The sequence below is a fragment of the Hippoglossus hippoglossus genome, chromosome 4 (assembly GCF_009819705.1).
Source record: "Hippoglossus hippoglossus isolate fHipHip1 chromosome 4, fHipHip1.pri, whole genome shotgun sequence".
NCBI classification, from domain to species: Eukaryota; Metazoa; Chordata; class Actinopteri; order Pleuronectiformes; family Pleuronectidae; genus Hippoglossus; species Hippoglossus hippoglossus.
In genome coordinates this window covers 1,324,118-1,352,006 of record NC_047154.1, presented here as the reverse complement: position 1 = coordinate 1,352,006, position 27,889 = coordinate 1,324,118, and the positions used below count along the sequence as shown (strand labels likewise).

Sequence of the window (27,889 nt, the reverse complement as noted above, 5' to 3'; positions counted from 1 at the left end):
TGGGACTGTAGCGCAGCGCAACTAATTATCCCTGGGGAGGAACAAAACCTGTTGACACAAATTCAAAACAGACCACAGATCTTTGACAAATGTTGTCACTTATAAAACCTACTCATATAAATCAAATCAATTATTTATATGACGAAATCCAACGAAACTCCAATAAAAAAAGGTCAGGGGCCCCTTTAAGGTAGAACAGACAGAAGGTGCCAGCATGCTGCATGGGTTTAAATCAAATTTTAAAGATAATTCATTCCTTAAAGAAACAGTAATGACAATTTGAAGTAAAAACATAACTCTGTAAATGGTAAAAACTGGAAGTGGGATGTTATTTTATAGGCCCTCTCATGGACCTTCGTTAGTGTCCCTGTGTGAGGTGTAGGCTTCCAACCTCCGATTGTCAGTGTCTCTTCATTATCTTTTTTTTCTGTCATTTAAGAGTTATCTATGATTTAACCTCATCAATTACTCTGGACAGTCTATTGGATTTAAAATCTTTAACAGTAGTGCTGTTTACTGCTTGAATTTGAATAATTAGTTTTACCTACAACTGCAACATTTAGGGGCAATAATCATGTACAAAACTATTTATTTTAGGGTATAAAATACTATTTTGTTAAACAAATGCTAACTATTATTAATGTGTTTGACTAATCAAATGTTAATCCTGACACCCGTCTCAGTCTGTACAAGCTGTTAAGAGTGAAGTGAAGAGAAAAATCTAGGATGCCTGTAGTTGCAGTGGTTAGCACCATATGCTCACATCAAGAATGTTCAGGGTATGAACCTTCCAGCCAGCCGGGGTCTTTCAGTGTGGCCTGTTCTCCCCTTGCATGCTTGGCTTTCAATCTTCAAAGTACAAATACTTCAAATGTACTGCAGTCATTCTCAAAGCCTAAAGATAATACCTGTGATTGGAAAGAGATCCATGAATGTATTTTGCCAGCAATATGATAAAGTTGATACAAAATTCATCCTAATAATAAATGGAGAAATCTCTGTCTGTCCTTTTGGTTTTCTTGACAAATGTTCATCTGATTGACTTCAAACTTGACAGGTGTATATCTGAGGACCACAGGAAGTGCAGTGGAAACTGAAGGTTTGAGCTTTGGGTTAGTGTTGGCACCTTGACAACCACTTGCCACATTAGCAGGTGGCAGTTGTAATAAAGTTAATTTTAAATTACACTTTGTTGTTGCAAGCACAGTTTAAAATGAAGGGAAGGTTAGAGTTAGTTTTGGAGTTTCAAACACTGCTCATTCAAAACAATTCAATCCACACTGCACTTCCCTCAGCAACACACCTGCAAAGTTTAAAGTCTATTAGATGAGCAATAGTCAAGAAAATCAATGGACTGACAAACAAACAAAATAATTCTTAGATTCTTAATAGGATTTAGTAAAATCATTGATGCAGTAGTACAATTGTGACCACAAGAAGACCAACATCACAACAGAAATACACAATGTATTTGGGCGGCTGTGGCTGAGTGGTAGAGCAATCGACCAGAAGTTTAGCAGTTCGATCCCCAGTCTTCCCCATCGGCTTGCCGACGTGTCCTTGGGCAAGATGCTGAACCCCGAATTGTCCGTCATAGGAAGACAAAAAGTGCTGCTAATAGATGCACTGTATGAATGTGTGTGTGTGAATGGCAAACTGTACTGTAAAGCGCTTTGAGTGGTCATCAAGACTAGAAAAGAGCTATATAAATACATACCATTCACCATTTATTTGTCATAAGCCTCCAGAACGTAGCCATGTTGTTAAACTTTGCAACTTTTTAATACTGTGCGATCCAGTGATTTACTCTCCTGAGTGACTGAACAAAGTGTTTGTCTCCTCTAGGTCACATCCGGGACCCCAATAACCAGGTGCAGGTCGTGAAAAACCTGCGCATCTGCATCAATAATGTGGTGACAAGCCCAAACACAGCATCTGCTGCTCTCAGCCCCACCCAGCGCCGGCTGCTCAATGAAGTGGTGTTAGCCTGTCAGCCACAAGAGGGCGCTGTGACCAATGCCATCACAGCAGGAGATTATGACCTCAACTTCAGTGGTAAGGACAAGAGCTTGTAAAAGTCAATTATACTGTGTATATATCAGCCAATTGTAATTTTATCACCAAAACACATTACATAAACAAACTTTTTTGTGTAGTTAATGATTTCTTTTCGAGTTATGTACTGAGGGACAATATGCAGTTGAAAAGCTCCAGCAGCAACTATTGCACTGAAATTCCCTGGAATTATTATTATTATTATTATTATTATTGGTAATTGTGTTATCAAGGTTACTCCTTCATAGACAAAAATAAATTACACCATAGTTACGATTTAACAAACTAATACAATTTGATGTGTTTGTGTTGTCTGGCCGCCCATCCCACTCTGGTGAACACTATATATCAGTGCTTCTCTGGGGGAATTCCTTCATTCCTCTTTGGCACAAATATTCACATAGGCTCAAGATTGAACTGATAAGATTTTAATGATCAAAAGTCAGAGGTCAAGGTCACTGTGACCTAATTAGTCAAACATTTGGCCATAACTAAATAATTCAAATGCTAATTATGATAAAATGCACTTCATAAACCCAAAGTCTTCACTCTATCTATCTATCCGTCTAACTATCTATATTTGATATATGTTTCATATATTAGATTCTGGACAGACAGAGATGTAAACTGCAACATGGGCCTATAATCACAAAGCGCTAACACTTGTTTATAGTAGAACTCACTGTTGTGGTGTGTATATGGCCTGTGCCCACCTCATGTCAAGTACCTACCTAAAAGAGCTACAGAAATGTATCAGTATACATCTTACTGGTTACTGCCACAGTCAATAAGATTCAGTAAGGTACAAGTGGTATAATGCTTAACATCAACAACTCATTTGGCTGTCTTCCCCTTTACTGAAAAACTATGCCTTTTAGCATTTACAGTTTAATCAACCTCTAGTAAGGACAGTGATGTGCATATGATGAGTCCTGAACAAACATTTCTAACTGTCCTAATTTGTCTGGTCTTGACTGTATGTATGAAATAATTGGAAAGAAGTGAAATAGGAGAACTGTTAATTTATTTGAGAATTACTGACATGTTTGAGTCTGATCTGTACTATTAAAATGACACCATTAGCATTTTTAGTAGTTAAACTTATGACAAAAGCCCTTGGGACTTCAATAATGACGTGTCCGACCTCTACTATGACTCTTCTCCCTGGTTTTTCCGTTGATCATCTGTAAACTCATTTAGAATGAATGGACCTTGAAGGAAATGGGATGTAACTAACATTAGCCCTGGCTCTCTGCTTCCACCTATCAGATCACTCTCTTAAAGCTAGCCTCCCATGGTACAGTGTCTGGAGAGAAACACTGTTGGAAATCAGCACCTCAGAGCACTGCACAGGTATCACTGTCTCATGGCTCATGTGTGGATAGTCGTAGTCCTCTCGACTCCACACCTGCCTTCCTCCTCTCCCTCTAGTTTCCAATAGCTGCAGTGAATTTTGGGTGTCTCTGCTTCATACACAGTGGTGGATGGTTTTTGATATGTGACACATGATATTATAACTTGTCTTGTAACTATTAGAAGATACCAATGCATACACACAAAGCCATGCTCCTGCCATCTTCCACACACAAACTGGTATTTATAAAAGCAGAATGTACACTTCACTCATACGTAGAGCAGGTGTGCACACACTTTTCTACAATACACGGTGATCCTATCTTATGGAACTTTTTCTTGTATTTCCTTGATTGTATTATCTAAACAAATTTCAATTATAGGCTAATTTATAAGAATTATCTCAAATTCCTGTTAATGAGTGATGACTGATATCATTCTTTTTTAATTAACATTGCAGCCATGAATTGTGTATTTTCTGAAGTATGTTTTACCTTGAGAGCTATATATGCGTTATTAATCGTTTTTCACATGTGGAATGAATAATAACGACTGGTATATCATTGCTGATGATGGTTTACAGGTCCTCATGTAATTAGTTTTAAAACTGTAAAATGTTATATTAATATATAAAATGGGTGCTGCAATTAAAAACATTTGTGTTGTAATTGTTCCTGTGTTGGAGCACCTCATCAATGCAACGCAATCATTGAAATTTCACTTCTTCCCTTTGACAGGTCTGAAGAGTCAAAGAATGGTATCAGTATGCAAATATAGGTTAGAGGGTGCATATATAGCTTACTGGATGGTAAAATGGGGCATTGCAGGGAAAACTTATACATGTGCACCCAGTTCCACAATACTATGTCATCTTTATTTTATAATATATTTTTGTGACATGGGAGATGCTTATTAGCTTACTTTGTCCAAAATCAAACAGGTGCAGTATTGGTGTTGGGTAGATTCAATTTTTATAAAGCCATACCCTTGTTTTTACAGAGGATAGGTGGCAGTTTAAGAAATCTGTTTGAGCAAATGCAACCAAAACCACCTCTGATACTCTTCAAATTATTATGAAATCATTACTGTTTATTAAAACAGATCATTTAATTTAGCATTTTCTGCCTTAATTAAATAGGAATTAGAGTACAGGAAATGAGAGATGGTAAGTAAATGACATGGAACCAAGGTCTGTAGATTAGTATCAAGGCAGTCACTGTGCTAGCAATGCATTCTGGTTAATCCCCCCCTCTGACCTTCGGACACCAAAATGAATGGGCTGAAAGCAGCACATACCCTGCACCAATTTTCTCTGTGCTTGTTTGGTTTAGCAACTCATAAAAAGCCATTACATATTAAGGCTTAAAGATGAAAATGCAACATCTCACTTGTCAGTGCAAGTTGTTTTATCTTGATGAATATGGGATACAACTACTTTAGTAATAGGCATGTGTCATTATGTATGTTTTCACAACAAAATCAAACAAACTAAAAGCAAGGATTTTTTTACTTATCAGCTAGACACCAAAAACTATATAGTATTAAACAATTGATGATGTATATAATCTATCTCACTTTATATTTGTGTTTCTAGCAACCACGCCCTGGTTTGAAACCTACAGAGAGAACTTCCTCCAATCAATGCCTGCCTCTGACCACGAGTTCCTCAATCACTACCTCGCCTGTATCCTTCAATCAGCATACAAAACTGGGTCATCAAGAGTCAACATGCTCTGCTCAGGTCAATCTTAAGAATTATAATAAGATTAAGCTTTGTTTGGGCTCAGTGTTGCAATAACATGTTGTACTTTTCACTTATTTTTAGAAGAACATGACATCACAGTCTTACTTCAAATCAGTTTGGTAATATTTAAAACCAAATGTGTGATATTAGGGAAACTGTTCAAATTTTGGCTGTTGATAGTGAGATAATATAAAACCGTGCAGCTCATAAGAAGAAGCTGATTGAAAAACAAGCAGGTGTTCATGGTCTGTGAAGGTTCTGACCCTGGACCTTTGGTATTCTGGGTTGAGACGCTTGTTTAGTCAGTATATGAGGGATCATCATATGAATACCAGGAGTTTGTCATTATCATCTATACTGGGTTATTGAATATAACACAGACCATGATTGTATTTGAATATAACTCAAGTATGCAACTATTTCAATTCCTCAATAAATGTATCAATAATATATTTTTTGAAAATATTTGCAATAGAAGCTGAAGTTGCAATATCAATCGGGAAAGATAGATTATCAATTGCATAGTATTTTTAATTAATTCAGCATTATAATTGATACAATTACAAGTAAAAATTGTTCACTAGTCGAAAAGCTGTCACTACCACAAATGCTGTTATCTATCAATCAAATTTTATTTGTATAACCCATATTCACAAGTCACAATTTGTCTCCCAGGGCTTAACAAGGTGCTACCTCCTCTGCCCTTAACCCTCAGCAACAGTAAGGAAAAACTACCAAAAATGGCCCGTTAGCAGGGGAAAATAATGTAGAAACCTCAGAGTGCAATAGATTGCACTTGTAACAGAGTACATCCACAAAATAACTATTTACAACATTGATGAGAAAAGAAAGTGTCTAACATAAGTTAGAGAGGTATATTAATGTTTCAAGTATAGCAGTATTGCAAAAAATGCTTGTCTATTTAATTAGGCATATTGTATATCTAGTCAGTCTAGTCGCAATAATAATCCACTCTACTTTTGGAGACTTTAGGTACGAAAAGTAAGCCTGAATTCTGGGAGCTCAGTGCTCTAGTTGCGTGATTATGATACAATGAGCTCTTCAAGGTATGATGGTGCCATATTATTAAGGGCTTTGTCAGTGAGGATTTTAAATTCTATTCTAAATTTAACGGGAAGCCAGTGTAGTGAAGCTAATAAAGGAGAAATGTGATCTCTTTTCCTGGTTCTTGTCGGTACAAGTGCTTCAGCAATTTGGTTAAACTGTAGAGTATTATAAGACTTACTGGTGGAGCCTGATAATAGGGAATTACAATAGTCAAGTCAGGAATTAACGAAGGTGTGGACTAATGTTTCTGCATCTTTCTGAGACAGGACGTGCCTGACTTTTGCAATGTTATGTTGGTGAAAAAAGTAAGTCTTTTAAATTTGTTTTGAATGTGAATCAAAGGACAAATTGCGATCACAGATAACTCCGGTTTCAATGGCAGCAAGGGCAATGCCATTTAGTGTATTCATAGCATTAGATAATGCTGTTACTGTATTATATGATAAATCCATGAAATGACAACTTTACTCAGTACAATAAAATTATTACTTATGATAAGTAGTTTAAGTATTACTAGCAGTAGTCTTCTGCTCCCATAGACCTTCCTGGTTTGGTATATCTGCCATTCTCTGATTGCTCTTCATGGTTTAGTGTTGTGTCCTTGACGTCCTGATTGTGACAGGCCTCCTGGTGGTGTCCTCCACTGAGGCAGTCCCTGTGGAGCAGTTTCTCAAGCTTTCCCAGGAGCAGCACAGGATTCAGCACAGTGGAGAATACACTAACCCCAAGTGGTTCATCCCCAACACCCTCAAGTACTACGTTTTACTACATGACATGAGTGAGGGGGATGAACAGAGGTATTGAAAGAAGCTTTACTACTCACATTTATAGATTTCTGCACATCTGTCAGTTTGTGTTGTAGTACTGTACATTACACCATCTAAGGTAGTGTATCGGTCTTGATGTTCCATTTTTTATGGAATATTATTCATATTTTGGCATTGGTAAGAGTAAGTGTTCCCTCTTTCCTCTCCAGGGCAGAAACAGTGTATGAGGATATGAAACAGAGGTATGGTCCTCAGGGCTGCTATCTGTTGAAGATGAATTCTCGTACCTTGTCCACTGAAGAAGACGAACAGATTCCAGACCCCTGGAGTCAATACCTACACAGGAATAATCTGCACAACCAGGTAAGCAACGCAGCTTCCTACACATACAGTGACTGCACTCGGTCCAGCATCATTGCGTACGCCAACAACAATGTAGTGTCTTTGTGAGTCTTCAAGCTTTAGACCCATTGTGCAGAATCCAAGCGTTCACCTTCCAGACTTGCAAACTGAGGCTTTGCGCACTAAAGTTGTGGCTTGATCCGTTGGTGTCAAGTCTGCAAGGACGGGAGACTGGAAGGCTGTATAAGCCGCTGATGGAGATAACACACTCAAGTGTGTTTCGCTTATTGCCAAAGTAACTACAGTCATGGACAGAGTGGTCGCTGCAGCTTATATCATACCAATTGGTCACAGTTTGATTTACCCTAAGGACACTTCCACTAACATACAAACAAAAGAGGACTGATTGTGACTGAACCATGTGCAACCCATGTGTATTAGTCTGTTATATGTGACACTAAAAATATGCCTTGTGTTAACTTTGTGAACCTTACTACAGGAGATACTTGATGATCTAACTGTGAATAGTGCTCCAGTTGAGAACAGTGTCAGTGCAGCTGAAGTGGACTACCATTACTCAACAGAAAAAGGTCAGTTAATTCAACAGTTCCCTCATATACTAACATGGTCTCAGACATTTGGACCATATTCACATGTATGGTTGTATGTATATAAGCATATGCATTTAAATAGTATATAAATGTAAATATATAAAATGGCTTATGTGTCTATTGCAAACACTGTCTCGTTGCTTTGGTCTAGTATAACTACAGTTTTTACAACGTCAGGTCACATGATATTTTAACATTAATTGTGTCACATATTCACATTTGTATGCTCCCTACAGATGGAATGAGCTGCAAAATGACTACTAAAAAATCTAGTGTGCTGTCTGTGTCCATATTTAAACATAATTCTTACAAAAAGCACTTTGAGCTGCATTTCTTGTATGAAAGGTGCTTTACAAATAAAGTTAAAGTTTATTATAAACAGGTTTCTTTGAAAGGACTGAAATTGAATAAAGAAATGAGTGTACTGATAAGATACTTTAATCAAAAATCTCCTGCATAAACAACAGGATATAGAGTCCTGTAATGTTTTGTGTCAAGTTGTCTGAATCGGCTGCTGTGAGTTCTTTGGTTACTGTGACAAATCCAGCACTGATAAAGCAAGTGAAGACTAAAGATCATGTTGTGATGTTGTTTCCTGTTTGCTACCAGATGGAGTGTCTAACAGCCTGGAAAACCATCCTCTCCAGCTAGACACAGTGAGCAGCTCTGGGAGCCTACACACTCTCAGTGCACTTAACACTGCTGTCAAGAAAGGTGCAAGAGATCCAGAGAGTGTGGCAGGAGGAGCAGGGAGCCACGGGGCATGTCTGACCCTGAACGACCACGACCACATCCGACAGTTCATCCAAGAGTTTACCTCCAGAGGCCTCCTACCACACATTGAGAAGAACATTAGGCAACTCAACGACCAGGTACATAGCCAGGTCTTGACCCCCCCCACCATGCTTCAGACATTATTTCAGTTTCTGTTTCTCCTGAAATATGTTCAATTATTACCAAAACAATTCACAACTTTTACAGTGAACAGAATACGTCTTTTGGTCCAAATGCATCTCCCTTAAAATGAACTGATTGGGAAAATCAGAGTTGAAGTGTTGTTGTTGTCAATTGTTTGTTCATTTTGGACGATGTAGTTTGTGGTACTGTTAAATGGTATTGAAATATACATAGAAATATTTGTTATGTAGCCTACCCTTATTAATCAATGAATCAAAGGAGTGGACAAAATAATAGAATGTCCTCTCAGTATAACTAAATGTAGTTAAACAGTCGCCCACACTGCAGCCCCCAAAATGATAGTACAAATAAATCAACAGTTTCATCACAAACTGAACATCATATCCTTCATGACTGAATGATTATATATTGCAGGACTGTTGTATTCAACTGCACAAGTTGACAACTGCGTGTAATTTCTGTAGATTTCAAATTGCACTTCTCACCTGTCACATTTGAAATGTTTTCATTAGATCTTGTTTGTATGATATTGAAAAAAACATTAATACATATTTCATTGAAATTTTCTGAAAAGTTTGGCCAAGCAAGGAATAAGTGATGTTTTTTGGTGTTGTCTGGGAGCAGTGTTATTTGATAAGGAGTTTGTGTTTTACCCCATAACTGTTGAACCCTGAGTTGCAGTAATTGCATTGAGCCCCTCTCAACCTCAACCTTCCAGCACTAAGACACATGATCTGCCTCTTTGTCTGCAGCTGGTGTCCAGGAAAGGTCTGAGTCGGTCTCTGTTCACTGCAACCAAGAAGTGGTTTGGTGGTGGGAAAGCTCCGGAGAAGAGCATCAGTGAACCAAAGAGCACCTGTGGCCTTCTGTAAGCTCTCTGTTGCTTTATATGAGATATAAACCAGGCTCCCGTGCATTTATACACATGAAGGCTGTAACTGTAATTTAAAGTGCTTTGAGTCCTAATCAAACTAGACCCTTTACTATCTAGTGTAAATATTTGTTGTATGTATTTACTGTAAAAGTCTGGTTTGTTGTTTCACTTCTATGATGTCAGATATCCCCCAGAAGCCCCTGAGTTGCAGATCAGAAAGATGGCCGACCTGTGCTTCCTAGTTCAGCACTACGAGCTGGCCTACAGCTGTTACCACACTGCCAAGAAAGACTTCCTGTCAGACCAGGCCATGCTGTATGCTGCAGGGGCACTGGTGAGAACATGGACACTCGCATACATCTGTCTTTCTGTTCTTATGTGGACCATGTGTTGATGGCAATAATACCCCAATTTAAATTTTAAAGCTGCATTAAGAACGCTTGGTCTATAGCAGGACTGTCGAGCTAGTAGTTCAACTTCAGGTCAAATTTTTTTAAAGTAATGAGCACAGGTTTTTTGCTGAGTGAAACTTGTAATCCTCTGTTTTTGTTAAGTGTATCAACTTAGTGTGGTTATTGACAGAGCACATTCTTAACATTACATGTTTAAGTCAGAAGAAGATTGGCAGGAAACCTAAAACAGTCTTATATTCAGGCAATGTTTTTCTTTAATTTCAGGGAGATTTTTGCCAAACACTGTGATCATCAGTTATTTTGTTTGGTCCAGTCAGTTTCACAGTAATATCTAACATTACACAGGCTGTAACAGCTGAACCCCTGAGTGGATGGACTTGAGCAGTCGTTGCTTATCAATTTAAGTTGTCATTTGTAGGAAGGAGAATTGGTTTGCTCTTCCGTTTAAAAACTACACACTCAGTCTCACTTAAAATCCTACATGTGAAATCATAATCTCAATCCTTCTGTTTTCTCTGCCCTCCTGTCTTGATAAAATCCGTCCATTCTGTCATCCTCTGTAGGAAATGGCTGCAGTGTCAGCCTTTCTGCAGGCTGGAGCTCCCCGACCATATCCAGCTCACTACATGGACACCTCAATACAGACGTACAGGGATGTCTGCAAGTATGACCTCATTAAATCCTTTTTTTTCTGGCTTTCATGCTAATTTACAGTTTATCAGAGTATTTTTAAGTTGTAGTTTGGCCAACCAAAGTTTCAGTAGCTTAATATGCCATTATGTTTATTTTTATTCAAATTTTGTGTAAATTTAAAATGTCTACTTCATAGTTATTCACGTATTATTGTGTGATCACTGTGAGCCTTGACCCTCTGACTGCAAAACAGTTATCCTCTGGGTTTTAGGTTTGTAAATCCCATCGGATTTTTAATTATCAATAAACACTACTTAGAAAATGTAACAAAAAACAAAACTATTATATATTGTTTTCAGGCTGCACCTGATCAAATGCAAAGACCACTTCCAGACCAAGTCAGATGTAACTACAAAGATTGTTGTTCAGTTCAAGGCTCTGTTTAATATTTCTGACCCAATCACATCAGTCACGCATAAACGGCACTCTGTATTGTTTGGCCCTTCACCTGAAACAAGTTTACCTCATCACAGTTTCTCCAAATTCTCATGAAGCTTGCAAACCTCTCTTCACTATGAAAATGCATTTTGAGTGAACACAACATTGCAAATTGTAAAAAAACAACTGAAAATGCCTCCATACTGCTCCTGTGGTGTCATCCAAGTGTTCGCAAGCCCCAACATTCATATTCGACTCGAAACGAGGTCATTTACATCATGTTTTTAGCCTAAATATCCTGTGATCCACGTGTGAACGCCTCTTCATTGGAGGATATGAGAGTTTGTTCTCCTGACAGCACCTCTTCCTTCTGCCCTCTACAGGAACATGGTGTTGGCTGAGCGTTCTGCTTTACTCAGTGCTGAGATACTCAAGAGTCAGGGAAAGTACTCTGAGGCTGCGACTCTCCTCATAAAGATGACCAGCGAGGTGAGGAACCCCACACATCATAGTTTCAGAGTTTCTGTGGTTTTTCTCTGGCTCGCCCCCTAGTATACACATTGTGCTTTTACTTTGAAGACAAATTGTAAAAAGAGGAATTGATTCTATAAACGTTGCTGCCATGACAGAGCATCCTTGAATGTCTGTGTCAGGCCAATATGGTGAAATAAATAAAGTCTAATTATCAAAATGATCATGTAGGCCAAATATTATTGCTGCGGGGGCAGTTTTGGCCCGCGGGCCACCAATTGCTGTCTGCAGGTTATGAGGGGCCGTAAAGAAAGACATGTTCAACTTGGTCCACAGGCTGCCTGTTTAGCCCTGCCCCCCACTGACTTCAAAGCGCTGTTTGCCTGTTAATAACATTTTTTTTTAATGTTCAACCTATCACATGTCCAATTTGCACAAAATTCAACACTGCACTTCTTCGGGGCATTAAAGATACACATGCCAAGTCTAAAGCCGATAAAATGAATGGTTTGCAAGATGTGTTCCACATACATACACACAGACATTTGTACAATTAGTAGGTAGACAGATGTTCCATAATTTTACAGTCATAAATGTGTAGGCCTGAGTATCTAGGTTGATTAGTACACAGAGGTAGAATCATCAAGTGAAAATGTGGTGGATTAATTCTGCTCTGAAAATGTTACTTTTTTTGTACAGGACTCTGACCTGCGCAGTGCTCTGCTGTTGGAACAGGCCGCCCATTGCTTTATTAATATGCGGAACCCCATGGTGCGCAAGTTTGCCTTCCATATGATCCTGGCTGGTCATCGTTTCAGCAAAGCGGGACAGGTGAGCTCTTCAACCACCACTGTTCTATGTGGTCTGATGCTGGAGCCCAAGTTTATACCTCTGAATGTTGTGATGAGCTTGTCTATGACACATTTGGGGATAACTCTCCTTTTATTTAACTCTCCTTATATTTTAAGGCTGACTAGTTGATGCCATGTATGTAATCACACAAACTTAGATTTACTATGTGAAATACTATGTGAATATGAGACAGGAATCCTGGCATCTTGAATTCACAATAAACACACTCAGGTCAGGTGAAACTTATTTTAGTTGGAAGATGTATACAAATAATAATTGAATTGTGTTTTCAGCAATCCATTATGAATCATGTCTAATGGGCTGACTAAATGGACATCACATTTATTGTTCTCTTTCTTTATCTTTCTGGGTTTACCTCACACACACTTCTTTCTCCTATCACTTGCTCTCTCTTCTGTCTCTACATGTAGAGGAGGCATGCACTGCGCTGTTACTGCCAAGCCATGCAGGTGTACAAGGAGAGGGGCTGGTCTTTGGCAGAAGACCATATCAACTTCACAATCGGCCGTCAGTCCTTCACACTTCGCCAACCAGACAACGCTGTAATAGCCTTCAAACAGATCCTGACCAATGATAGCAGACAGACGGCCACGCAGCAGGGCGCCTTTCTTAGAGAATATCTCTATGTTTATAAGGTAACTACAGTTACTTCTTTTACAATAAATGCTAAAATTACACATCATTACACATCATGTAAACACTTGGATGGTACAACTATGAAAACAATAGCTGGCGCTCCCAAATGGCTAATCTGCTGTTTTTGTTGAACTTCTTGAGTGAAAGTTAAAAGTCTATACTTTTATTTCAAACCCATTGTGGTGGTGCACAGAGAAAACTGTAATTGCGAAAACTGTGCCACCATCCTTATCCTTATGAAGCAGACTCTGTATCAAATGTCCTTTCACAGTAACATCTAAGCTCAAGTGGTAGCCTGCACAGCAGCACACTCGGCTATTGAGGAAAGTGGTGCACGGCTGAAGTTCAGAGTGTCTTAAAGTTTAGCTTGTTTTTCCTCTTACAAGAGTGGAACAGACACAGGCTGGAAGGTCATCCAGCACGCGAGTGTAGATGCAAGTTATGGTTTCTTTAAAACGATTTCAAACGTAAACTCATATTTATTAGTATAGCACTCTTTATAGACAGACAATCAAATAAAATGAATGAATGAAATCAAAACCGGTTAAGAGGATAAAAACCAAGTAGTCACATAAGTCACCGAGGTGTGTGTGTGCTTTTCAGAGTGTGATAGGGGGAAATGAGCTGAGCCTCCCCCAGCTGCCTCTGCCCTGCATCCACAGCTCGGCCACAAGGGTCTACTTTGGACATGAGCGCCGCCTTGCAGAAGGTAACACACTGATTAATCAATTCTGATCTTTCCAAGCTTAAAGTAGGCTTCATCCATACAACTACAGAGAAAGATATTATTAGTTATCATATTCAACAATAAAGCATTAATTCTGATTCTAATTATCTGATATGTGCAGGGGAAAAACAGGCAGCGACTCATGTGTCCCTAGACCAGGAATATGACCAGGGTTTGGCAGCCATGTGGTGCCGCCTTGAGGAGCAGCTTGTGGCTTCTGTCAACCGGGGAATTGTCCCAGCAAACTTCCAGCCCAACCAGTGCTGCCTGAACAGCCAAACGGACAACCTGCGCCACCCACTGGCTGTGGTGGAGGGTAAGACACAGAGGGACTAGTTTTTAAATGGTATATAGGCTGCTACCTGTTCGTCTACACCTAAGTGCTAGGAATTCCAACATACATTTTTTAACAGACGCTTGACAGTCAATCAGGAATTACTATTTATTGTTGCCAAAGACTTTTTGGCATTTTTGACTTTTATTTAATACCAGTAGTTGGGATGCAGACAGGCAATGTGGGGAGAGAAAAAGCAGTATGAAATGCATCAAGGTTTTCTGAGCTAGAGAGTCCAACCTATTATGTGGTATTTGCCTTAATTTTTGCCGTATTAGACCCGACCACTGCGTCCCTATTTTGTCATGGTATAATAGAATGATAATATGAGCCATCCTATCACTGAACTGGACATTCTTGTCTATGCAGAGCCGGTCATAGTGGAGTTGACATTGAGGAACCCTTTGAAGGTTCCTCTGGCTCTGTCCAACCTCTCGCTCCTCTGGAGGTTTACTGCCGAAGGTTCCGCTCCATCACAGGAGAAGACAACTGAAGAGTCAGAAGCAGATTTCATCACTAATGAGGAGACCTTGGCTCTAGAGGTGGGTAGCCTGAACATTTTTTCATGTAGTGATTTTTACTTAAAACCAAAACTAAGATTTTCATGGTGTCTGTCCTCTTGCAGATGACACAGAAAGATGATATTGTCACCACTGAGACCATCCTTGATTTTCATATGGGTCCTGAGGAGACTAAAATGGTAAGGTCCTCACATGACTCAAGATAAACTGTGGAGTTGCAAGTGCAGTGTCTTGCTGTTTGATGCTTATATAGTACAGGGGTTCCCCCGGGGGGGGTCGCGAGATGCCGTCCAAAAAACAAATACAATTTTAAAATAATTTAAAATGGAATATTTAACCCATTATTGTATAAATATATTCATAAATATGAGTTGAAATTAGAATAATACCATGCAATAAAAACATTTCCATCAGTTTTTTCCTTTTTCTTTGTTGACCCTTGAGGTTATTACGACACGGATTAGCGGAACGAGCGAGAGTTGCAAGGCCAAAAGAAACTCCTTACTAAACAGACAGACAATCCCAGCCGAAGCTCAAAGGGCATCATATGAGGTGGCATATTTAATTGCACAGGCAAAAAAGCCACACATAATCGTCGAAACATTAAATAAACCCGCTGCTGTAGCTGTAAATCGGGCCATGCATGGGGATAAATTAGCCCGTGATCTGGAATCAGTGCCGCTGTCTAACGGGACTATTGCCCGGCGCATCACCGACACGGCCCAGGACATAAAGTGCCAGCTGGTGGATAGAGTTAAGAAAGGGAAATATGCTTTACAGTTAGATGAATCCACAGATATATTAAACTCTGCCCAGCTGCTTGTTTTCATCAGATAAAGTTTTGACGGAAAACGTAATGCTGTTTTGCTCCGCGCTGGAGTGGACGTGCACAGGTGAGGACATTTTTACAAAACTAAAAGAAGAGGGACTATCTTCGGGAAACTGTATTGGTGTGTGTCGGGACAGGGCTGGAGCGATGCTGGGGAAAAAATCTCTTGCAAGCAAAACACTTGAACCAAAGCTTAAACATATTCTTGACATTGCGATAAAAATGGTCAACTACATAAAAACACGTCCACTTAATATCAGACTTGCTCTTGCTGGGAAATGTGCTGAGCCGCCTGCATGAGCTGCGGGACGAGGTGCACATATTTCTGATGGAGCATGGATCCCAGCTCGCTGACCACCTCACTGACCCTGACTGGTTAACAAGGCTGGCGTACTTGTGTGAAAAGACTTTCTCAGCCCTGACATGCATAAAGAATAAATACAGCTAAACGTGGAGAATGATCTCCGAGTCGCCGTCTCCAAAATAAAGCCGAGAATGGACTTGCTCTGCTCCATGCATATTGCCCACCTATAGTGAGTTTAAGAAATGAAAGTAATGTTTAGGCTAAAATAAATAACCCTAAAGTTTTTGCACATGGCAGCAATAAGGTGTCTGCTGCTAGTTTTGCATACAGATGCGCACAGACATCACCTGCGCACTTTTTTATACTTACAGCATGTGCTCACTCAGCCCTGCTGTTTATACAGGGAGTTCCCCTGGTTATATTCTATTTCTTAAAATTGCTATAAAATAATATCATGGCTGTAAGGCTGTTGTTCTTTTGTGTTGTATTAATGCCCGTGTTTGCATAGGCCTAATAGTGCGTGTGCGTGACTGTGCGCAACATTATATACCACATCCAGGGTCGGTGGGGGTCGCCAGTCTCTGGCACCGTTATTTTGGGGGTCGCGGGCTGAAAAGTTTGGGAACCTCTGATATAGTAGATAGTTTATGTTATGATCTGCTGCACAAAGACTATTGCAAATTTGTGATAGATGGAAGTGAAGATTAACAAACTTGTGTATCTGCATTTTATTAGTAGTTGTCTAATATCTTTGATAATTCAAGTGAAGAAGGGATCATAGACCCGATGAAGAATCAAATCTGTAGCAACACTTTGCTGTAAGTTTGTTTGTCTGAAACTTTTTAACTTTAGGCAACTACAGTAACAAAAAAAGCCATGCTCATGAGAATTCAGATTATTCATCTTATTTCAGAAACTAGACTAGATTAATGGTACAGTGAGAGGACAAGCTGCATTGGTACAGCATGATTTTTAAGTGTATGAATTTTGCAAAGAGCCAAACATTCAGGAGACAGGAGAAACCTCAGTTTTAGTCATACCTTAGAATTATTCTGACCACAAGTACCTGTAATTATCTCTCCTTTCACTCTTTTACCAACAATAGTGTCCCCGTCTCAGGTTTGTTATCTGCATATTGTCACATGTGAAAAGCCACATACACACCAGTTGATATGGTTACCTGGCCAACAACTCAGTTTTTTCCAGCAGAACTCTCACAGAGGAAATCGGGTTTCTCAATTTAGAAAAGGTTTTAATAAATGTCGGTACTAAATTTAAGTTGAGGTTTTTCAGTGTGTATGTGTGCATGGATTTTAAGAAGCAAGTAAGGCCCCCGCTGCTCTTGTTGGCTATAGACAAGAATAAAGGCCATTAAAATGACTGACAGTTTTAGTCTTTAAAATCTCCAGAAAATATTTAGACTGTACCTTCTGTGGCTCATGAGAGGCTGGTCAGATATCTAGATATTAACTGTGATATTAACAGTCACTGTGCCCTTCTGATTTCAGGCCCGACTCAGGCTGCTGCCACACAGAACTGGACAGCTGAACATTGTTGGCGTGGTGTACAACCTGGCTGAAGCCTCCCCTGGAGAGATTGCTCCCAGCACTGATGGTAATACACACAAAACATCACGTTGTTTAGTGTTATCTTCAGCAGATGGAATGTTGCTCAGTTTTAATCCTTGTTGGCTGCAGCCTGGTCTGTTTTTGAGATGTACCAGTAGTTACATCTTGTGGCGAATCCTCAAAGGTTCCAGCATCAGCCTTCATCCTGAAGCTCTTTCTCCAAAGTCACAAAGACGTTTTCTTCTCCATGCCAATGATTTTTCAGTCATCTGTGACTTGTGCTGCTCAGTTGACCAGCTTGTTTGTCATTTGTTTAGTTTCTCTCTACACCCCTGCCTCTTTGAAATGTACTTTGTCAAGTCACCTCTTTACTCATACCAATATAAAACACCTCCATTTAAATGGCAGCTCTCAATCACATGAGCTTTTTTTGTGCATTAACTAACATTTAAATGTCACAAGTACTGAAAAAACTATTTGTAGCCAAGTGTCCAATTAACTTTGAACCATGAAGAGTTTGTCAAAATCTGGTCACTACATTAAAGGAACTATACAAACAATTAATTCGACATTGATGGAAAGCTACTTAAATTAAAGCATTTTAATATAGCATCCATTGTTTTATTTTAAAAGGATTTGTTGACTTTGGAAGTGTGGACTTTATGTGACTGAATTGTATTGTTTGGTGTTTTCCTCCACACTAACACACGGTGTGGGTTTCCTCCTGCCCACAGGCCAGCACACGATGGATTTGATGGTGGTTCGTGGAAAACAGGACCTGAAGATTCAGGGCCAACGGCTCAACCTGACTAAAGAGGACAAGATGTTGGTTCGACATGGTCCTGATCGACGTCTGGATCCCATCATAACGGCATCCATGCCCCTTATGGAGGTAACAGTGACTCACTGACTGTAGAGACACTCATTCCATCCTGCAATGCTAACAGAGTCTGGAAAATCTAAAGACTGAAGCATATACACATTTTTTTTATTTGCCCGAAACTTACTTTGAGTCATTTAATGTTGAGCATGGTGTGTGATGATACTAGCATTCAATGCAATTTAATAATATTTTCCTTCAGACTACAGCTCCTCAGTGCACCTGCTTTACCAAAAGGAAGCTATGTCTATCTCAGAAAACAAAAAGTATTGCAGCGATGTTTATTCTGTAACATTTTCAAAAAAATACTGTCATGTGATGTATCAGTTATCTTCAAGGTGCAAACCCCTAACCCAAAATCATTTAATCATACAAAACAACAACTTTAAGAATCCCTCTGTCTAATTTCACATTCAGCACATATATATGAGACTGGTGTCCTTGCTTTCCCATGTTGAATTAGTACTTATTAATGAGTTGTGTTGTTGAAACTACACAAAAATCCTACTGATTAATATACCACTGCAGTAGATCTCAAACACAGGCAATGCAGTGCTCTAAAAGATCACAGTAAGTGTGATGAGAAAAGACTCACATTTCACCCCCATTGAGTAGATTATTTTAAAGACAATAGTTTTCTGCTCATTATCCGCAAACCTCTGAACTCCTCACTAACAAAATATAAATAAATAAAGGGTTATTTACTTATGCCAATGCTGCATGTTTAACTGTGTGTGTGTGTGGTGTGTGTGTGTGTGGTGTGTGTCAGGTCTTCTTCCTGCAGTTCCCCACTGCTCTGCTGTGTGGTGAGATCAGAAAGGCCTATGTTGAATTCTGCAACGTCAGCAGCGTTGCTTTGTGTGGCCTGCGAGTGGCGTCCACACACCCAGATTTCTTCACCTTTGGCAGCCAGGCCACAACACCCCTCACGCCGCTCAGCCCGACCTCTGCTGAGAACTGCTCAGCCTATAAAACACTGGCCATGACCCCACAGCCAGGCTCTGTGGCATCTGAGATGTTGGTGTCAGTGGAGGATTTCAGCCAGCTCTCCAATGTGATGGAGATCCCAATAGGGGGGAAGGCACTGCAACCAGGGGAGTCCATCCAACTACCTCTGTGGCTGAGAGGACCAGACCAGGAGGGGGTCCATGAAATCAACTTCCTGTTTTACTATGAGAGCACAGAGAAAGGAAACAAAATCAGGTAATAAAATTAGGAGAAACTGTTTTGAAGGCAATTTAAGATTTGTAGGTACATCCTACTCATCTTAACATAAACGGAAGCAGTTTATACCACAAAGGAAAAACTGGTATAATTAATAAATATGATCAGTTTGGAGCATGTTCAATCTACAGAAAATCTGTATTTATCTACATTTGCATTTATAAGAGCAAAAATTCAGACCAAAATCAATCCATTTCACTGGAACCATGTTTTCAAATACGTGAACTGCATGGGCCCAGACTCGAGATCTTCATCTGTTCTTTACCTTGTGTGGAGGTTCCTTCCCACAGTAAACAGCACTGAGGGCTATTAGTATCAATTAGGACAAGGTTTGGACATTTCTCGTAATGTGCATTAACTGCATTTACATTAAAACATATTTCTCTAGTTGGTGTCTTAGTAAGAATCCAAGTACAAATAATCTAAGAGCACAAACAAATAACTTGGAAAGAGAAAAGTGCTAGTGAGTCAGGCAACAGCTATATCTATAACTCTGCTCTTTGGCTGACAGCCAACATTTATTGAAAGCACTGATATTATAATATACCAGTTGTAAAATATTTAGGAATTTACAATTATGGATGTAGGCTGAGGAATGACACTGCATTAATACAGCAGACCGCTCAACCATTTCAATTATCTCTTACATACTCTCTTCATGTGCAGTCATCGGGTGTTACGACACACAGTGTTTATCTGTGCCAGTCGGTCTCTGAGTGTGCAAGCATCAGCCTCCCGCAGCAGTGTCCCTCCACATCACAGTGTAGATGCCAAAGGCAGCGGTGGAACGCTGGTCTTTATTGACGTGGAGAACATCAACACGGTGAGATGCACATTTATCATATGTAGTTTTTTCTTTTTTGCTTTTGCTGTCAAGTTGAACAACCAATCACTGCTCAAACTTTGCTTGAATTTACCTCCTCTCGGCTCTCAGAGTGAGTCTGGCGTGCGTGAGTTCCACATCGTCCAGGTGTCCAGCAGCAGCCAACACTGGCGTCTCCACAAGTGTATCAACCCAGCCAGGGATACAGGTGTGTCTGACACACCGAGTCATTCATGCTCTATTTCTTATTCTTTCTTTCTTCTTTCCGTGGTCTATTTCAATATTTCTTCTTGTTCTTTATTGTGTACAGCTATATTTAACTGTCAAATATGGCTTATTACTGAATCTAAACATGTGATGTTCTCTTTGAGACAAACCTGTTTGTTAGTATCACTCACTGCTACTCTCTGTCTGCCTCTGTCTTCAACTTCAGACTGTAAACTCACCAGCAGAGAAAGAGCCAAGCTGTGTTTCAGGGCCACACGGTGCAAGCCCCAACAAGGTAAATCCATACAGAAAAAAACAAATCACATCAATCTACTTTGATTAAATTTGCAATTTTCAATGAGCAAAGATTTGACTGGGTTTTCTGTTTTGTAGCTACCTCGGATGCCATAGCGAGATACACGTTCGCAGACCTGAATCTGGGAAATGAACGGGTAACTTTAAAGTACACATTGATATAAGAGAAAGAAGTGTTGCTTGCCCCAATTCTACAATGCTGTTGTCAGTTTAATCTGTCAGATGTTTTCATTATGATACTTTGTAATAGTTAAACTTTTTTGTCTGACCCTTTTGGAGCTTAGTGATCACACAAAGGCTCGATTTCACTCTCTGCATACCTCTAGTGGTTGGTACTTTCTCAAACAACATTCAAGCTACAGTTTACTCAATCTAGAATATTTTTTATACATTCATCTATGGAGGAAATTTGATGTACTCTGTGATGCAAATCTGTTCTAATTGATTTTCTGTCTAATTTAGGATAGTGGAAACTCCTTTTAAGCTGTATACTATCAAACAGTTGTCTAACAACCCATCAACCATACACAGGGCAACAGTCTTGTTTATTTCTACCTGATGCATTGAAGTCCAAATTTCACTTTGATTTCAGCTTTTTTGGGGCTTTACCAAATCTGAAAGCCAGGAAAATGAGCTGAAAGGCACTATAATGATGTGATTCATTGTAATCATAGAATATTGATTGTAACCCTAAACAACACAGTAACTGATAAAAAAACATGCATTTCCTTGGTGTTTGGGATATGTCTGTTCGCACCAGAGGCTTAATAGAGCCAAATTTAATTAAGGAGGCAAATAAACCAAAATTTTCACACAAATTCACATAGTAAAGGTCGCCATGGCAACGTGTAAGCATGTAGGGGAAACACATATGGGAAGATGAGTAAAAATAGCTGGTAATGAAGTCATGTTCCTAACGTGCACTTGTTTCTCTACCCTCCCCTGGCTTCTCCTCACCAGATCATCAGTTCCTCTACACCCTGTGGAGATTTCTTTTTTCGCTGCCGTCCCCAGAACCCAGAGCCGAAGCGAGCTGACCTGACATCGTCCAGAACATCGTCAAGCTGCAAGAGTCAGACCCCTGAGGACAGAGCCGCTAACATCACCAACATTGTCAAGAAGTGTAACGAGCTGGACCTCAATATAATTGTCATCTGGAAGGTACATGAAACAGCCAGATGATCAGCACCTCCATGACAGCCTGGTCAGACAGAGAGCCTGATTATGTAGGACCACCTCCCTAATATAGACAGACAAGAGACACGTGTTGGATCTAACCAGAACCAATCAAATATGAGTATGATTTATAATGTGATAAAACAGAGAGCAGAACAAAACACAGAATAGGATGCAACGTATTTTTTTAATATACATTTCAAAACCAAACCTATTATTCTAACTTAACTTCTTTATCGAAGCAAACCTAACTCTTTAAATCATACCTCTAGTATAAATACTACTACTACTGGTACTTTTGTGGCTCCTAACACTTGCATCACTATTTACAAAATGTCAGTTTTGTTGAGCAGCAGCACTGGTCCACTGTTGATATTTCAGATTTATCATTCTCTTCATAGTCGGGGACAGTAAGCTAAGGTGGTGAATTAAAGTGCTTATTACCACTGAGTCCAACCTCACATTTATCCATATGAAAGACCTACCAACCAGTGTAGGGCCTCTGTGGATGACTGATTTCCACATGAACTCTTTTAATATTGGGTTCACAGTCAAATATGGAGTAAATGAAATGAAACTCTAAATACACAGTTGGTATGTGAGTTTACAGCTTGTGATTTGTGCTTCTGTGTAGGCCTATGTGGTTGAGGACAATAAACAGCTGATCCTAGAGGGCCAGCTCCATGTGGCACTGCAGACCATCGGCAAGGAGGCCACTTCTCTCACTCCCAAAGAGGTCAGTACTCACTCACCCGCTCGCACACTTGCACGGACAGAACACCCTAAAATGATCTTATAAATAAGCAAGAGGACAATATAATCTGTTTTCATCTTGTGTAAACCCACACAGAGCACTGAAGTTGCTGCTGCTGTTTAGTTAACATGCTGCTCACATTACACCTCCTCAGTAGACCTGGTGTTACATTTGGAATTACATGACTAGACATTTTGCCAGCGTTACAATTCCTAAGTATCTCAAATATCTGATGTAAGGCCTCATATCTCAGTAGAGATTCAAAACTGTATAGATGAGGTCATAAAAAGAGAGATGATGTCCGAGCAAGTGTTGTGTACTGTAACTTTGTGTTTGTGTGTGTGTGTGTGTGTGTGTGTTGCTGTTTCAGGAAGCTCAGGAGATGGTGCTACTCAAGTTTAAATCAGAGCTGCCTCTTCCAGTCGCTCTGCCCTCTGTAGAGCTGTCCCAACTCATCAAAACCAACCTGCACTACCCTGAGACGTACACACATCCGTTTGTCCAAGATAGGTGAGACACACACACACACACACACACACACACACACACACACACACACACACACACACACACACACACACACACACACACACATTCAGACATTATTTCGCTGAATGTTCCTCTAGTTGTAGGGAACTTCAGAGAAGCTGAGGGAACTTTTAACAAAATAGCAATGACAAATGCTGTCTACACAGGAGGCAGTGAACAAAGATTACCTATAGCCTGGCACTGCTCCTGTACTCTACTCACTTTTGGACATGTTGTACCAGATGGAATAAATGTAATTGCTTTGTAACACAGTATATGAGAGATATCTTTACACCAAACTTTGGTCTAAAATGAAGAAATCATTCCAACATATTTTTTTAGGATACTCACATTGCAAAAAGTTTTTTCTGACAGATTATGGAGGGAAACAGAAAAGATACCTGCTGTACCCATCAGTCATCAGTGTTTGCATGAAGAAGTGTATGTGTGTGTGTATAAATGCAGATTGATATCAAAGATAGTCAAGACAATTCTTATGTCTAACAAACTTGCATACAGTAAGTTGGGACAGGTTGTGTAGCATTGCTCTGTGTTTTCCCAACAAATCCAAACTACTGTCTAAAGCACTGGACCACTTTGCCTTTTTAAGATGTTTCGAGCCTGTGTGTGGTATGTTCACTTCATCTGACTTGCCATAGAATAAAGGTTTAAATGGCTCTAACTGAAAATCAACAGTATCAGTATCTTTGGTAGAGGCTAGAACAGATGACATCTAAGAGGAAGTGCTCAGTGAAGCTTGTTTTCTGTCTCTAGTCTCTGTCTGGTTCCAGTTACTCTGACTCTGTCCAACTGCTCCATGGCGCAAGTGGACGTCTTCATTGACTTGCGGCACAAAACCCCCAGGTAAGTTTCTACAAATACAATATGTTCTATGTGTAATTAGTCCCTCATAACACAATACCACTTAAAACATGTGTTTGCTCTAGAGGTTCAGCAACATGCTGATTTTAATTTATGCCAGTGATGGAATTCGGCTCTTCACAACCAGTGTGGAGGAGGAGGGATGATTACAGACACATGCAGCTCCTTCAATGATCTCACAGATTTGTGATAGTTTTATCAGGGCTGTAAATATCTGAACATGTCATTTTAATAAGAGCCCTCCAGTGTTAGATGTCTATAAAGAGTGGCCACTTGTTAAAGACAGGAGGAACATGTTGACAATCTTCAGCACTGGTCACTGTAACCTGACTTTTAATCCTATGTGTGAAATTCCCATAATTCAAGTTGGTTGCATCTTCATTTGATCCTTTCTGCTGTTAACACTCGCATCTTTCAAACTCCTGATATCCACATTGTGAAACAGGCTCTGTTATGAATTTATATTGTATGTCTATCACTGATAACATCAAGGTTTGGTCAAGTTTTCCCAGAGTCACCAAAGACATCACTGAGGAATAATCATCAGTTTAGATCCCCATGATGAAGTGAGCGAACAGCTCATCCCAAAACAAGTTTAACTCCTCACATGTTGTTTCATATAAACTGAGTTTTCACAGTTTATAGTGGAGACTTGCTGCTTTTTAAATCGGACAGACTTTCTTTGATGACAAGAGGCCTTGATGGCTCCGTCAAATCTTGCTCCTCCTCCCGTCTAAATTCTTCTGTGGAAACGTAGTGATCACGTTTGGTGGTGCTGCGGCCAGGCTGTGCACCTTCTCCCTGCTTTGGAGCTGTCCGTGGTCCTTTTGTCCGTAGCCAGGGAATGTTTATATCGTCATGACGATATAAGTCATATCGTCATCGCGATATTAAACGTTATCGCACGTTTTCCTAATACCATGCAGCCCTATTCAATAGTGTGTGTATATCTATATAGATAGATAGATAGATAAAAAATAGTTATTTAACTAGGTAACACATACTGTAGTGCACACATCACAAGTCTTGGGTAAAGTGAACCCACTTTCTCTGATCTTGATCCACCTGTGTTTTTCAGCCAAGAGTCTCTGGAGGTCCACAACTCATTCACGTGGGTGGGTCAGACCCAGTACAAGATGCAGCTGAAGCCTCAGGAGGTGCTGTGCCTGACCCTGCGAGCCTGCTTCCTCCAGGCAGGAGTCTACAACCTCAACACGCCCAGAGTCTTTGCCAAGCCGGCCAAGCAGGTGGCTCTGAGTGAGACAAGTCAGCAGACTGCTAGTCCTGCTCTCATCATCATCACCAATGCCTGAGAAAAGGATCTTGGGCTGCAGACAAGGAGTCTGGACTCTGTGGACAAACAAACCAATGACCAGTCTCCCAGCGAGTCTATACACAACCATACTTGGTCTTCTTGAATAATAGTGGACAGCAGGATGCGCAGATGTTTTGTATTGATTATTATAGAAAAAGGTTTATTTAAAACAAATGACTGCAGTTTATGGAGACTGGTGAGCTGATGTTGACAGTTTATACGCCTCAGAACTATTGCGTTTCATCAGCAAAGCATCGAAGAGTGTCACTTGCACGTGACTTTTTCTGTACACAGCCCCTATCATCGTCATCGTCATCGTCATCATCATCATCATCATCCTCCTCCTCCTCACACAGGTTTACCCTTGTACCATCTGGACCTCCATACATAAACTGTCTCCATCTTCCCCTGTCACCAGCATCTCAAACACCCACTTGTGATAAGAACCTAATTCGTACATGTTTTGCTGGTGTTAGACCAGAATATTGACTCTGGTGTAAAACTAAAGTTTAAAACTGACTAGAAGTCAGCTGCTCCTCTTGTGAACAAGGCATGTCTATGTTGAGCCACACTACTAGAGGGCTCACATCTCTGAGGTACATGTGTGTGTTTGGTCCATTTCAGTTGGACTGGCTTTTAATCCTGGAAGGATGCAGTTAATGTGTTTTAACAACCTCAGCCTGCAACAATACTGAACTGATAGTCATGAATGGACTGAGCAGTTCTCTTTCTGTGACATCCTAATAAGCTGTTTACATCCTGAATATTGTACATCTCATAACTCAGCTGCCTTCTTATTGAGTCTACAGCTGTGAAGCCTCCAGTTTCTCCTGAAGTCCTGAGCAAAGATGGAGGCAGACAACTGAACCTTGTCTTCCTGCCATTTCTCAGTGTGATCTACACCCTCATTACCACAGGCGACCATCAATGTCCTTACGTGCACACAGTTGATTTCCTCATGTCCAGCCAATCCGCACCGCCCCCTCCTTCTACCCCATCTCTCTAACCTCTGTATTGTGATCAAGATCTTGTGTGCATTGACTTGACAGCTTTTCTGAAAAGTATGTAATATATTTATATAACAAAGTGGATGTAAATAGTAAATAAAATGTAACTAATGATACTGTATGTATTGTGACCGACTGATATCTGGACAGCTCTAGTATATAAAACTACAGCTATGCCATTACAGCTCAAGGAAGTTAACTTCCACACAGGTATGTTTCTCTGGGAATTTGGTGGTTTCTTGTACAACTGTAATTAAACAGACACAGTGGCTATTTTAAGTGGCTGAAAATACAGCATTTATTAAGCAAAAACCCGAATGTACTAATACTTAAAGACCAACAAATACATTTTTCAGAATGAACAGGCAGTGTAGAGAAGACAGAATGGCAGTGTTTTCATGTTGTCCCTCCGAACCACTCATGAACATTTCTCAGGAACGCTGTGAAGAAATGTCTTTAAATTTGGTACTTGAAGTCAACAATGAGCTGATAAGAATTTGGTAGTCAAGGTCACTGTGACCTCAGAACACACCCTTTTAGCCATATTGAAAATAATAAGTATTACTTGCAGCTGTGGCTCAGGGGTTAGAGTGATTCCACTCTTCCCATGCCAGGATTGGCAAGACACCAATATATAGTGATGCTGAACTCCAAATGCCCCAAATTCTGATATAAAAAGTGCTGCACATGGATGCACTGTAGAAAAGTGCAATGTAAATACAGAAAGTCTGGACAAACATGGTTGAAGAATGCAACTTAAGTGGTGGCTGGTAATTTTTCTGCCTGGATTTTGGTTCATTTGTTTGAAGCAAAAACAGTCAAGCAGCTGGTCAAGATCCATACAGTACTTCATGAGAAGTAAGTGAAAAACAGTAAGACTTTATTTTACAATTTGGTGTTGACTGCCTTCAACAGACAAAAATATTAAATAGTGATAACATAAGTATTATTGCAGCCTTAATCCTACTACACTTGCAAAGCCCATCCACTTCCATTAATTTGTAGTTTGTAACTTCCACGAGTTACAATCAACAGTTACCTGCCCATGCTTACATCAGTGGTCATTTCGGGTAGATTACCATCAAGCAAGCCACACTGAAACTTATACCTTGCAGTGAACAAGGATGTCCACAAGAACCTGCATAGAATGCAGACACAAAGGTGATGGGACCTTGTGGTGCAATGCCAATCATTGCTTTGAATGTACAGTGGATATAAAAGTCTACACACCCCTGTTAAAATCCCAGGTTTTTGTGATGTAAAAAAATGAGACGAAGATGGATCATTTCCGAACTTTTT

At 39.9% G+C, this 27,889-nt stretch overlaps 1 protein-coding gene across 2 annotated transcripts in view; it reads left to right on the top strand.

Annotated features, from left to right (window-relative positions):
* trappc8 (trafficking protein particle complex 8) overlaps positions 1-26,711 on the top strand; it is a 29,335-nt gene extending 2,624 nt beyond the window's left edge. Inside the window, exons 2-30 of one of the 2 annotated variants that reach the window (XM_034584046.1) lie at positions 1,846-2,055; positions 3,325-3,408; positions 5,003-5,092; positions 6,843-7,017; positions 7,197-7,350; positions 7,829-7,919; positions 8,550-8,812; positions 9,611-9,726; positions 9,916-10,066; positions 10,709-10,809; positions 11,600-11,705; positions 12,387-12,518; positions 12,971-13,195; positions 13,800-13,905; positions 14,045-14,239; positions 14,627-14,799; positions 14,883-14,957; positions 17,420-17,525; positions 18,214-18,371; positions 19,129-19,562; positions 20,250-20,406; positions 20,518-20,614; positions 20,840-20,908; positions 21,007-21,065; positions 21,889-22,089; positions 22,739-22,840; positions 23,229-23,368; positions 24,161-24,250; positions 25,347-26,711. In XM_034584046.1, the coding sequence (XP_034439937.1) occupies positions 1,846-2,055; positions 3,325-3,408; positions 5,003-5,092; positions 6,843-7,017; positions 7,197-7,350; positions 7,829-7,919; positions 8,550-8,812; positions 9,611-9,726; positions 9,916-10,066; positions 10,709-10,809; positions 11,600-11,705; positions 12,387-12,518; positions 12,971-13,195; positions 13,800-13,905; positions 14,045-14,239; positions 14,627-14,799; positions 14,883-14,957; positions 17,420-17,525; positions 18,214-18,371; positions 19,129-19,562; positions 20,250-20,406; positions 20,518-20,614; positions 20,840-20,908; positions 21,007-21,065; positions 21,889-22,089; positions 22,739-22,840; positions 23,229-23,368; positions 24,161-24,250; positions 25,347-25,581 (4,295 nt within the window). In that variant the 3' untranslated portion in view covers positions 25,582-26,711. The remainder of the gene's footprint in view (positions 1-1,845; positions 2,056-3,324; positions 3,409-5,002; positions 5,093-6,842; positions 7,018-7,196; positions 7,351-7,828; positions 7,920-8,549; positions 8,813-9,610; positions 9,727-9,915; positions 10,067-10,708; positions 10,810-11,599; positions 11,706-12,386; positions 12,519-12,970; positions 13,196-13,799; positions 13,906-14,044; positions 14,240-14,626; positions 14,800-14,882; positions 14,958-17,419; positions 17,526-18,213; positions 18,372-19,128; positions 19,563-20,249; positions 20,407-20,517; positions 20,615-20,839; positions 20,909-21,006; positions 21,066-21,888; positions 22,090-22,738; positions 22,841-23,228; positions 23,369-24,160; positions 24,251-25,346) is intronic. The other variant, XM_034584047.1, reaches the window with a different exon arrangement.
* Positions 26,712-27,889: the final 1,178 nt, after the last annotated feature.